This window comes from Elgaria multicarinata, chromosome 8 (assembly GCF_023053635.1).
Source record: "Elgaria multicarinata webbii isolate HBS135686 ecotype San Diego chromosome 8, rElgMul1.1.pri, whole genome shotgun sequence".
NCBI classification, from domain to species: domain Eukaryota; kingdom Metazoa; phylum Chordata; class Lepidosauria; order Squamata; family Anguidae; genus Elgaria; species Elgaria multicarinata.
The window spans coordinates 92,664,972-92,678,899 of record NC_086178.1 but is presented as its reverse complement, the minus strand read 5'-3'; the positions used below and the strand labels follow the sequence as shown (position 1 = coordinate 92,678,899).

At 45.1% G+C, this 13,928-nt stretch overlaps 1 protein-coding gene across 1 annotated transcript in view; it reads left to right on the top strand.

Annotated features, from left to right (window-relative positions):
- LOC134403006 (prosaposin-like) overlaps positions 1-13,928 on the top strand; it is a 298,719-nt gene that overhangs the window by 18,868 nt on the left and 265,923 nt on the right. The window contains exons 2-5 of the mRNA XM_063133016.1: positions 8,883-9,016; positions 11,435-11,509; positions 12,072-12,197; positions 12,363-12,548. Of these exons, the coding sequence (XP_062989086.1) occupies positions 8,883-9,016; positions 11,435-11,509; positions 12,072-12,197; positions 12,363-12,548 (521 nt within the window). The remainder of the gene's footprint in view (positions 1-8,882; positions 9,017-11,434; positions 11,510-12,071; positions 12,198-12,362; positions 12,549-13,928) is intronic.

The following is a 13,928-nucleotide window of genomic DNA, read 5'->3' as shown; positions in this document are numbered from 1 at the left end:
AGAGTTACTATCTTCTCTGAAAATCTGACCATGGGCAGAAAACTGCTACTTGGGCAATAGCTGGCTCATCTATATTTGCATTATTTGTGTGCACACGGACACACACACACTTACTTCCTCTACACTTTACCTCTGGTTTCATCTAAACCTTACACATAGGGTCTTATGGTGGTATCCAGTTGTGTTGTGTGCCAACAGGACAGATGCCCCCTGGCACAGCCCTGTGCCCCTCAAATCTGCTCTGGAAGGTTGGGGGACCCTCAGGTAGATTTGGGGTTTGTGTGTGAGAGAGGTAGGGAGGAGAGAAATGAACCTAATAAATAAAATAAACTGGCAATATTTGAAAGTCTATTCCAGTACTTGATGCTGGCAATGTAAGATGCTTTTTTTTACAGCTGTCATGCAATAGGATTCAGTAAATGATGGGTGCTTTGCTCATTTAAAAAGGTAAGCATCCCCTTAAATAGATGGCAAAAATAAAACAATCAAATTTGAGACCAAATTGTCAAATTTGAAAGCTCATTTTCTAATTTAAACTCCAAACATGAATGTTTTGTCAGCTCTGAAATTTTGCCTCAAGCTGTAGTTAGTCTCTGCTAATGAGTTCTGACTACACACAACATCCGAAGGCACCCTTCCCCCAATCTTCTGCCTTCCAAATGGGCCAGCCTATAATTCCCGTCATACCTGGGATGATGGGAGTTGTAGTCAAGCATCTGGAGGGCAGCTAATTGGGGAAGGCTGTCCTAGGGTCTGTTGTGGCACAAGGGGATTGCACGTTACCTGTGTGCGAATCCTAAGGGATTTGGGATTCATTTCCTCCACCAGCTGTCACCTGTGTCCCTGCCCTTTCATGAAACTTTAGCTGATTTATGTACCAATGCGGAGTTAATTGCACACCTATGCAGAGGCATGTCACCTGCCTTTGGAATACATCCTGTTGAGCAAAAACAAGTTATTTCAGTCCCTAACCTGATTATTTGAAAATATCAAATTTGCTCTATGTAAGCTTAGTCAAGCAGCATCTTGCCTAATGAGAAGATCTGGAGATTTCGAAAGTGTACATGTTGTGCTCTTTTGGTTGGGTTAATTAAGGTATTACAGTAATCTGGGGTTGTTTGAATTTTACTTATGGCTCGCCGTGACTACCTTTGCTACTTATATTTAATCAATTCTTACAAGAAAGCAGCTTCCCAAGATTTTGTCCTTTCAGCACTGGACAAAAATTACATGAAAAGGTGATTATTTGAAACAACATCGAAGGGCCCATCACCTTGAAATGGTCAGCGGATAATTACAGGGATCAGCATTGGGAAACCTCGGGGCAAGATCTAGCTCTCAAAGCACCATTACTGGCTCCCAGTCTGTAGGCAGGAGGAGAATGGAGACACAGTGGTGACTATGGCAACAGGATTTGCCAGCTTCTTAACTCTGGGGGTGAGTGGAGAAGCCCTGGACATCTACCCTCCATGCTATCTGTATTTTACATTAAGGTGGCTGACAGTAGTCAACAAAATTTATTTATTTATTTATTTATTTATTACATTTCTATACCGCCCAATAGCCGGAGCTCTCTGGGCGGTTCACAAAAATTAAAACCATTCAAAGTATAAAACAACAGTATAAAACCATAATATAAAATACAATATAAAAGCTCAACCAGATGAAAACAGCAGCAATGCAAAATTACAAATTTAAAACACCATGTTAAAATGTATTTATAGATTGTTAAAATGCTGGGAGAATAAAAAGGTCTTCACCTGGCGTCTAAAAGCATATAATGTAGGTGCCAAGCGAACCTCCTTAGGGAGCTCATTCCACAGCTGGGGTGCCACAGCAGAGAAGGCCCTCCTCCTGGTAGCCACCTGCCTCACTTCCTTTGGCAGGGGCTTATAATTATTATTATTATTATTATTATTATTATTATTACTATTATTATTATTATTATTATTTACAATATTTCAGTTAAAGTTAACCTCAGCACAGCAGCAGCAACTCTGTGCTTTTTATATTGTATTTTGTATTCGTGTTTTTAAGTTGTTGGTTGTTTTTATGCTTTTCATGGTTTTAATTTTTGTGAACCGCCCAGAGAGCTTCGACTATCGGGTGGTATAAAAATGTAATAAATAAATAAACTCTCATTTTAGTAAAAATCTGAAAAAGCCCATGGGAATAGAACTATCAATGGCTGCTCATCATGATGGCTCTACACTACGTACAGGATCAGAGGCAGTAACAGGCCTCTGAATTCCAGTTGCTGGGCAACAACAGGAGAGGGCTGTTGCCCTTAGGTGGGCTTCCCAGAGGCATCTGGTCAGCCACTTTGGGAAATGGCGTAGTATCCAGTAGAGGCCCGTGCTTAGCACTGCCAGCTCAGGTTTGTGCATGGCTGCCATATAGCGCTTCCTGGGGCAGGCCTGAACAAAAACACTGGTCTCTGGAAGGGGCAGATCGCTTCCCCTTCCAGAAACGTGTTTTGTTCAGTTCGGGGCCTGCCCTAGGAAGTGTTATAGCGTGGTCATGCACAGATCTGGGCTGGCTGGGTGGACAGCTGGCCGTGCACACATGGCCCCTATTGGATATTGCCCAGGATGCTGGACTAGGTGGACATTTGAGGGGTGTCTATATGATACCTCTTGACCAGATACAAAAGATGGCAGGGCTCCTGCAGCTTTAACTGTTGTGATGAAGAGGGAATTTCCCCAGGTCCTGTATGCATACAAATGATATGTGCTGAAATTCCCTTTTCTATACATTAAAGATACAGGAGCCCTGTCCTCCTTTCCATATGGTCACCCTAGTTTCCATCTCAGCAAACCAGTTCTAGCAGTTTCGGGCTTCACCAGGCCTTTTGTAAAATTAATGAGTCTTTATTGCCCATTCCAGAGCCAGCCACGCCAACATGGTTTGTATTAAAACAGGGCGCAATAGATTGTTGCTGGGTAAATTGATCCCCCACCCTCCCCAATTTCGGTGAGGATTGCAGCTAAACTCGGAGGAGACGAGGAAACTGGAGGTGGGGGGTGGGGTGGCAGATGACATCAGCATCCCTACTACTAAGGAAGTGCCGCCGCTGCATTTCTCTGAGCCCTGGCTCCTACATACAGTATTAGCCATTTGATGGCGGAGTGGAGGTGAGGTACTCCACGGTCTCTGGCCATTTAGGGGTTTAAAGGTCAATTTAAAAACAAACCTTTGAACTGCGCCAGAAAAGAAATGGAGGGGAGCGGTAGCCAGCATAGGTGGTATAATATTGAAATGATGTGATCCAATCTGCCTGCGGCAATTAAAACCCTGGCTGCTACGTTTTGAACGATGTGAAGTTTCCATCTTCAAAGATGAGGGTACATTACATATTGAGTACACTATAAACGTAAGCCACGCTTCCTCAACGGGTGCCCTCCAGATGTGTTGGACTACAATTCCCAGCATTCCTGGGATGCTGGAAGTTATTGGCCAACACATCTGGAGGGCACCAGGTTGGGGAAGCTTGAACCAAGATGCAAGTGACCAGGGGCATGTCTACACAAAGGGTTTGCCCCAGGGTGGCTTTGCAATAGCAGCAGGTCATCTACATGACGCAGCTGCCATTGCGAAGCCATCTGGGGGCAAACCCCGGAAACCCTGCAGAAAAAACCTGGGCACTTACCCTGACTTTTTTGGCAGCGGAGGTGTGTCACTACTGATGGCACCCCCTGATTGGTCGCCATCGGCTGGACAGGGAAGGGGGCAGACCTCCAGGAGCTCAGGACAGCCCTGTGCCCTGTGGTAAATAATAATAAAACGGGGGAGGAGAGGAACGGGATCCATTCCTCCCCCCTTTTCAATTTTTGAAACCAAGGTGCAGGTGATGAGCCCTTGCATTCTAAGTCTCTCTTACTGCTAAAATGGTTAGTGGAGTCATTCCTTTCTTTTTCATGTACCTAAGAATGTAAGAAGAGCCCTGCTGGATCAGACCAAGGGTCCATCTAGTCCAGCACTCGGTTCACACAGTGGCCAACCAGCCATCGGCCAGGGATGAACAAGCAGGACATGAGTGCAACAGCACCCTCCCACCCATGTTCCCCAGCAACTGGGGCACACAGGCTTACTGCCTCGAATACTGGAGATAGCACACAACCATCAGGGCTAGTAGCCAATAATAATAATAATAATAATAATAATAATAATAATAATATATTTATTTATTTCTTACCTGCCTCTCCCTTTGGATCGAGGCGGGGAGGAATCAATACATCTTAAAAATTCTGGATTTTTCATTGATCTGGATAGGTCTGCCGGAAAAGGCTAGTCTTTAAAGCTGCCTTAAAATCACACATAGAGTTAATTTTACGAATCTCCTCCAGCAGGCCGTTCCACAATCTGGGGGCGACAGAAGAAAAGTTCCTCTGGGAAACTGATGTCAGCCTAGTTTTAGCTGACTGAAGTAAGTTCACCCCAGAGGACCTGAGTGTGCGGGGCGGACTATATGAGAAAGGCGATCCCGCAGGTAACCTGGACCCAAACCATTTAGGGCTTTAAAGGTAATGTCCGACACTTTGTACTTTGCCCGGAAACCAATTGGCAGCCAGTGGAGTGATTTTAATGTTGGGGTAATATGCTCACCCCTAGATGTACTGGTGACCAACCTGGCTGCCATATTTTGAACTAGTTGAAGTTTCCGAACTAGATACAATGGTAGCCCTACATAGAGCGCATTGCAGAAGTCAAGCCTTGAGGTTACCAGCGCATGCACTACTGTCTTTAGGTCTTCTGACTCTAAGAAGGGGCGCAGCTGGCGTATCAGCCGAAGCTGATAGTAGGCACTCCTGGCCGTCGCATCCATCTGGGCTGTCATCTGGAGCGACGGATCCAGGAGCACCCCCAAACTGCGAACACAGTCTTTCAGGGGGAGTGTAGCCCCATCTAGAACTGACTGACACACCTCCAAACCTAGGTCAGAGCCCTTGACAGCAAGCACCTCTGTTTTGTCCGGATTCAGCTTCAGTTTGTTTTTCCTCATCCAGCCCATTACTGCCTCCAAGCATTCATTCAGAGGAGACACACTATCCTTAGCGGATGCTGTTATTGAAGGCATAGAGAAATATATTTGGGTGTCATCAGCATACTGATAGCACCCTGCCCCATGTCTCCGGATGATCTCTCCCAGCGGTTTCATGTAGATGTTAAACAGCATTGGGGATAGGATGGCACCTTGTGGTATGCCATACAACAGCTCCTTTTTTGAAAAGCAGCTATCCCCAAGCATCACTATCTGGAACCTACCTGAGAGGTAGGACCGGAACCACTGGAGCACAGTGCCCCCGATTCCCCAAGCCCTCAGGCGTTCCAGAAGGATATCATGGTTGATGGTATTGAAAGCCACCGAAAGGTCCAAAAGTACCAGCAGGGACACACTCCCCCTGTCAATACTCATGCGGAGATCGTCCACTAAGGCGACCATAGCTGTCTCAACTCCATATCCCACCCTAATGCCAGTTTGAAATGGGTCTAGAAAATCTGTATCATCCAAGACTACTTGGAGTTGGAAAGCAACTGCCCTCTCAATCACCTTGCCTAAAAGTGGAAGATTTGATACTGGTCTGTAATTATTAAGGTCCAGGGAGGGCTTTTTTTAGAAGCGGCCGTACCACTGCTTCTTTTAAACATGGTGGAAAACTCCCCTCCCTGAGAGATGCATTAATAATATGTTGTAGTTGTAGTCTAACTGCATCTATTCCTTGGGCGACCAGCCAAGAAGGACAGGGATCGAGAGGACAAGTTGTCTTCCTTACTCGTCCAAGCAGCTTGTCCACATCATCAGTACTCACCAACTGAAACAGATCCAGTGTAATCCTACTCACGGAGTTGCTGGACGCTTCAGCTTCTGTTATAACGACAGCATCTAAATTGGCTCTTATCCGAGAGATTTTATCTGTGAAATGATCATTAAATGCATCACAGTGAACTATCGAAGGCTCTAAAACTGGGCTCAGGGGAGGAGGTGCCTGAGTTAGACCCCTCACCACCCTAAACAGTTCTGCTGGACGTGAATTCACAGATGCAATGCGATCAGAGAAGAAAGCTTTCTTCGCTGCACGTTTTGCCACTCCATAGGAACGAAGATGTTCTCTATGACGTGCCTTGTCGGATATGAGATGAGTTTTCTGCCATCGGCGCTCCAGTCGTCGACCTTCCCGCTTCAACTTCCTGAGATCTTCTGTGTACCAAGGTGCCCGATTGGAAGCAGGTCGAAGAGGACGTTTGGGGGCAATCGTGTCGATAGCCCTAGTTAGGTCTTGATTCCATCTGTTGACCAGGGCTTCAACAGGATCGTTGACAATACCAGCCATAGCACCCTCTAAGGCTTTCTGGAATCCAAGAGGATCCATCAGCCTTCGAGGGCGGACCATCTTAATAGATCCGCCACCCCTGCAGGGGCGGATGGTAGCCATGCTATTAACCCTGACCAGAAAATGGTCTGTCCATGACAACGCAGGGGTATTTATCACCTCCACCCACAAATCTGTCTGTTCGGAACTGAAAACAGCATCGAGGGTGCGACCTGCTGAATGTGTGGGTCCAGAGACCAATTGGGATAGGCCCATGTTTGTCATGGATGCCATGAACTCCCGAGCTGCACCTGACAAACCACTCCCGAAAGGGATGTTGAAGTCGCCCAGGACCAAAAGCCTGGGCGACTCTAACACCAACTCCGACACCAGTTCCGTGAGCTCGGCCAGGGAGTCTGATAGGCAGCGGGGTGGCCGGTATACTAACAGAATCCCCAGTCTACCCCTGGTCTTTAGACTCAGGTACACACACTCAATGTGATTCAATTCCCGGACAGGAAGTCTGGTCAGGTTGAGATTATCCTTATAAACCACAGCTACTCTGCCCCCCCCTTTCCTCACCTGCTCGATAACATGTTGGGCTACTGTCATCTCCCAGCCAGATCTCTGTGAAACATGCCAGGTCTGCCTCCTCATCTGCGAGAAGATCATAAATTATATTTGTTTTGTTTTTAACCGACCTGGCATTGCATAGGAGCAAGGAGAGGGTCCGTGGGTGGCTTGGTTCGTTCTCCAAGTTCCCCAGGGTAGCAGGGTGACTGGAAGGAGAGATGGGTGTTAAATCTCTCTCTCTCCTTTCCCTGTAATGGCACTTCATCCTGCCAGCACCATATCTCCCTCTGCCCTGCACAACTTGTATTGTCGCCTCCATTGATAGACTTCACCTCCAGGAATTTATCCACCCTCCTTTTAAAGCCATCCAAATTGGTGGCCATCACTACATCTTGTAGTAGTGAGTTCCATAATTTAACTATGCACTGTGTGAAGTAGTACTTCCTTTTATTTGTCCTGGATCTCCCACCAATCGGCTTCTTGGGATGACCCTGGGTTCTATTATATGAGAGAGGGAGAAAAATGTCTCCACATTCTCTATACCATGCATAATTTTGTACACCTCTATCATTTTGTACACCTACATCCCCATAACTGCCAGCCAGAAAGGGGCACCAAATAATTTGACTCCAAAGCAACCCATTGAGGAGTATTAAAAGGAAAAAAGTTGATTTGCAATCAAATAAGCAATGAAGCCTTTCATGACCACAGATCTAAACCTTATCTTCTGTTAATGTCTACAGATCAAATTGTAGGGACAGCTACTGTTGCTGGATTGATGCTTCCGCTTTCACTTCTGGACTATTCTGCACATAGATATAGACAGATATACAGAGAGAAAGAGATGTATATCTAGGGTAACAATGACTCACTCGTGTTGGTTCAGTTTCGCTTGCTTTTGAGCTTGAGTTGTATGTACACCGAGCTATGGTTTCACTGAGAATAGAGAGAGAAGGAGAGAAAGGCGAGGGTGGAGCATGACGATTTCATGAAGGGCCCCTTTACTCCTCACCCCCATAACCTTAGTACTGATAAGATAACTAAAATCAGACTGTAAGTGTCTTCATAAGAAAGCTGAAACCATGCGTAGATATATCCCAGGGACTTTTTTATTTTTTACTGCATGATGGTCACATTTACTGTTGTGTAAATAGAAGGAATGAAATCTTTATTGATAAAAGCAATAAGCCACCACAATCTGACATAGTTAGAAAATGATATTCTGGTTTTTCTTGTGTAAATAATTGTGATGTATTTCCATGGTGTCGACAATGATTTATCTTCAGTGTCAATCATCCATGTGGTTTCTATCTTCTGCAGTTATGTATGAAAGATTAGGATTGTCGATACCTGACATGAAGAGTATGCTATCCTTTTAACAGTAGGATTGTCGATTTATTTAATTTTTACTGGCTGTGCTCCAGTTTCACTACAATGATGGTTTGCAAATGAAAGGGGGAATTGCAGCACCCAAGGGTACCATGTGAACTTGTTGATGTAGTACAAAATGTGGTTTAGCATTATGAGTGACTCAAGTCATTATGTGAAGGTGGCGATTATTGTGAATTAACTAAACTGGAATGAGGGTTATGATGTTCCCCCTATTGTCTGGATTGCCTGCCTCACACAGGAAGACAAAAATATTGCTAACAACAACAAACTATTGTATGAGGGTGTGTGTGTGTTTTAAAAAATAATTAACTCTGCAGCCCTCCTGTGCTTCTCAGACTTTATCATGCATGTAAGTTGCTATTGTTCCCATTTTACAGATGAACATCTGAAGCTGAGGTATTTCTCCAAGGCTGAACTAGGCTCTGAGGCCAGGTCCTCTGGTCGTAAACTCAGCTTTCTTCTGGTTCAAAATTAAATCAAAATGACTTTAAAAAGAAGGCAGAGAAGAAGTGTGTGATTGGGAAAAGCACTTACTTTCACCACAAGACAACAAATATTTGCTGCTATACAACTGAAATCTAACGTTTCCTTTCTTCTTCTGGGCAGCTGCTGCAAGTCCCCTGTCTTGGCAGAAAGAGTGTACAGAGGACCCAGAAACATGGTGTCAGGACTTCCCGACGGCACTGAAATGCGGGACCTTGGATTACTGCCAGCAAATGATGGGACTCAATGCCCCCGTGGTAAGTATGCACTGCAGAAGATAGACTCCTTTCTAACCTCTATCATAAATTCCCATACATTTTAAAAAATAATCTCAGCATCGGATTTGTCCTAAAACGATGTGAATGGATAATACAAATGAAATCTTCCGACTATGCACAGAGTGCATTTTGCTTGCCACTGAGTAATAAGGTTGCCAGGAAAAAAATGCTCTGGCCAGTGTTTCTTCCTCCTGCACTGCTTTCCTCTTAGGACAGTGGCTACCAAATCAAGATGGAGGGACTGCTTGGCGTTGGTTATTTTTCTCTTGTGCCCCAGCCACTTTTTAGCTGTACACCTTAGGTGAGTAGACAGCTGTTATGCAGAATTCTGCCTCCAAAAAAACCCACTGGCCTTCACACATGTTTTTGTCTTTGCAGTCTTAAGGGCTAGAAACTTGGATTTATCTTTAAATGAAAGCTGATGTTCTGAATGCTGCATCATTTGGAAATGCTATCTCAAAGTAAAGCCATGTACCTCTGCTCTTGGTCTAAAATAAATGATATCCAACTGGAAATTAATTTGTTTTTTAAGCTAATTGATGGACATACATTTATGATCAAAAACAGGGGAACATGGCTTTATTTTGGGATAATATTACTAAGCACTACATGGCGAAACAACCTGTGGAACTTAAAAAAAGAAGAAGTTAAAGACACATATCGCTTTTTTTCAGTTGTGGCTCCCTGCAGACTGTACAATCAGCAAATCCCAAGTCAGCAAGCTCTGCTTGTGTGTCGTCCTCCCCGTCCCCCCCAAAGGCTGGCCCTGCAAATACCAATTCCCTATGGTTGTGCAGTGTGATTAAGGAATGCAGCCAGCCCTGTATATCTTGTGTGTCTACACAAAAGACACACATCATCATTATTATTATTATTATTATTATTATTATTATTATTATTATTATTATTATTATATCCCACCTTTTCCCCACTACTGGGACTCATAGAATCATAGAATAGTAGAGTTGGAAGGGTCCTACAAGGCCATCGAGTCCAACCCCCTGCTCAATGCAGGAATCCACCCTAAAGCATCCCCAACAGATGCTTGTCCAGCTGCCTCTTGAAGGCCTCTAGTGTGGGAGAGCCCACAACCTCCCTAGGTTGTGAGCTCCCAAGGCAGTTTACAAGATTAAAACATGTACAATTAACACATATAAATATAAATTACTGTTTAGTTAACAGTGAAAACCACATTAGCTAGGCCAGCTCTACACCAAGCAAGGTCTAACACTTTAAAAGCGGTTTGAAAACGGCATATGGAGTGTGTCCTGGGTCTGAACAGTTGTCAAAACTGTTTTAAACCATTATAAAGCAGTAGCATAGGTCCTGCCTAGGTTTTTCTAACCTTCTTTTTTGATTCCATATGAAATGCTAGGTTGAAGTAGAGGGAGTATTTCTGTCTGCCTAGACGAGGGCTAGACAACCTCATGTTCTGCAGATGTGTTGGAATGCAGCTCCCAGCATCCCTGATCATTGGACATGCCAGCTGGGACTGATAGGAGCTGTAGTCCAAAATACCTGGATTGTTTTTGGTGGTATTATAAACATCTGGGAGGCACCTAGACCAAAACAGCTGTTCAGTCTACTGGCTTTGCAGAGCTGACTTCTTTCTCTCTGGGAACAGAGGCCAGAGGTACACAGTAAACATTAAATATGCCGCCACTGCCAAAAGTTGGCAACCCCACATTTCAATTCAATGGAGCATTAATCATGACTTAAGTCCTTTTTCATGGAGTTCAATGGGAAGTAGGTGCAACCAACTTAGTCAGGGCTCAGGCCAAGGTCTCTTTCAATTTCGTTTAAAACACTGGCATGTTTTAAGTGTTTGTTGAAAGCATATCTTTTTTCTTTGGCTTTCCCCCAGCCATGAGCTGTTTTGAACTCTCTGTAATATTGGACAGAATCCAACGAGGTGTTTACACCCCTGCCGATTCTCCTGCGCCCCACTGATTCCCATCCTCAGGTGACGCTCATCACTTTCAGAATAAAGATCTAGCACTTCTGGGGGCAACCACAAATGAGTGAATGTGCTCATTTCTGGAACGGGGCAGGTCGGTGGAGCTCACATAAGGGAGCTCCATTGACCCGACCCAATCAAGAAATGAGCATTTCCATTTCCATAAGAAGCCCTAGATCTTTTTTGTGCAAACAGTGGATCCCCCCTTATGCAATGGAGTTCACGGGACCCACCGCTTGTGCCCTGCAGATGCTCTTGCAAAAGAAAATCGCTGGGGTCACAAGCACCCCATTGGATTCTGCCCATTGGATTATTTTATGGTGATGTTGTAAACTGCTTCAGGTTTTTTGCAAATGAGAAACAATATAAATACATTTCAAAGAAAGAAAGAAAGAAAGAAAGAACAATTCTCTAAAGTGTAACTCTCTTTTCTTCCTCAGAAAAACCTGAAATGTTCTATGTGTAAACTCATTGTAATAATGATGGCGAATATTATACAAGACAATTCCACAGATGTAAGTAGACTGGAGGAGGCACTAGAGTTCTCATCGTAACCCCAATTTGGTGAATGACTGGAAATGCACAGCAGTTAGGGTTGTCAACTGATGAGAATTAAAAGCAAGCAAGCAAACAAACAAACAGAAACCAGCCTGCCGTGCCCTTGTGCTACAACGAGTACAACAATTTGGTTTGCAGAAATCTGCAGGTGAAGAGCTGGACTTATTGTCTGCAGTTTATGCTGAAATGCACAACTGCATGGTATGGTTCAAAAGTTGGCAACGCTAAATACGCTCTAAAGGTATTTTTCAGCGTGACAACTTCTGCTTGAATAAATGAGCCCATCATATTAAAACTTGTTTATTTACTAAAGTTGGTTTGTCTCTTGCTCTTTTATGATTCCAAGGGGATCTTTGATATGCTTAAATTTGAAATTGGAGAGAAACCCTCTTTTTGAAGGTGCTATGTGTGGTGTACTCCTGGACTTGCCACGACTTGATTGAAAGTAGCTGAAATGAAAGCATAAGTTATAATGCTTTTCTCTCCCACCCCCACCTGATTTATTTTCTTTTTTCTTAGGAAAAGCTCTGTAAGTTTTTGGAGAAGGGATGCCAGTATCTTCCTTTCCAGGACTGGTCAGTCAAGTGCAAGAAGGTGGTGGACACTGGAGTTGTAATTCTTATAGAACTTGGAAAACAAGTGCAGGTAAAAGAGCAAGAAAGACCATGGCGAGACTTCTTTTTTTTTTGCTTGATGGAGGACAAGATGGGCATCCCTCCCACTGCCCAGTTCCACCTACAGAAGCTAAACAAAGTAACAGCAATGTCTTCTTATAACTTTCTTTCTTTCTTTCTCCTTTGCTCTTCCTAGGATCAGCCTCAAATCGTGTGTGGGGCCTTCAGGCTGTGTAGTTCTCGAGCTACCGTACAAGAAGTCTTGAAATTCCAGAAGCCTTTAAAGCCTGAAATCATGGACATCGCTGACATGTTGACTCCTTTCATAGCTAACGTGCCTCTTCTCCTCTACCCTCAAGAGGAGTCCCCATCTGACCCTCAGGTGGGGAAGCAGCTGGAGTAGATTTGTTCAACAGCCCTACACAAGAGAGGCAGGAGCAAGTTCTCCTCAGAGGGGGCCGTAGGTGTCCAAAGCAACTTCATTCTCGTTCTAAGGGCCAGTTTGTTCAAACACATTTCAGTGTGAAGTGTGTGGGGGGACATATGCCCAGGCCTGTACAACCTCCCATACCATGTATATATTAAAGTGAACAGGGTCACTTTAATATGCATGTAAGTGCTTATGCGAGGAAGCCTTGCTTGAACATGATCTATCCATCCCATTTTACAGTGAGTGGACAGAGAGCATGACTAGGGCCTATCTGAGTAGACACTTGCATGAACAAAGCCAGGGCCAGCTACCTCTGGCTGATGATCATCAGTGTCATGAAAGGGCAGGAAATGGTTAGTTATTTAATGTGTTGTTAATGTGCTTTTACTCACAAAGAGAGGTGCTTGTAGAATTTTCTGTCTCCGATGCCAAAATAACTTGGCCAGTTTTGGTTACTCTGCACTCTGGCCTGGGGAGTGGAGCACCATTGGCAGTTCTGCCTCAGGCAGCACAGTGTCTTGGGCAGGCCCAGACAAGGCCCAGTCCACATTAGAAGTGTAATAAATGTGGTAGGGAAGGCTGTACAAGCCCAAGGTTCACTCCTGTGTGCCCGACTACGATGGGGGCTTGACACATTTGTTACCTGGAGGGAATCTACACGTCGTACTGAAGGCGCCTGCGTGCGTCTCCAGTCCACCCTCAAAACGATGGTGTAGACGGAGAAAGAAGAGATGGAGGAAGAGGAGGAGGAGGAGGCGGCTGGGGAACCGGCCGCGTTCTTGCCGCCGCCGCCGCCTCCCCGCCGGCCTCCTGCTGCCGGCAGCAGGAGGCCGGCGGGGAGGCGGCGGCGGCGGCAAGAACGCGGCCGGTTCCCCAGCCGCCTCCTCCTCCTCCTCTTCCTCCATCTCTTCTTTCTCCGTCTACACCATCGTTTTGAGGGTGGACTGGAGGCGCACGCAGGCGCCTTCAGTACGACGTGTAGATTCCCTGAGGATCATGTAGAAGGGATGAGGTGAGTGTCTGATTTTAATCTTTTAAAAGGTCACAGAATCACCACCACCTGCACTTCGCCTTCCTGCTTGCAATTGCTTCAGGCTGTTTTCTCCCACTCCAGCTCAAATCACTTCTTAGTATCTGAGTCAGGCTCGGAGGAAAAGCGCTTGGGAAAATGGGCCATGGGGAATTAAGGTGAGGTAGGGAGAAGCACCCTTCAACCTGTGCATCCCTTTTGATGTTAAAATTAGGCACACCTAGCTTTTTACATGAACAGGGCAGACGTGCAGACGACAAGTAAAAACATGGCTGCCTCCTCCAGGCTGTTTGTGACCTGGA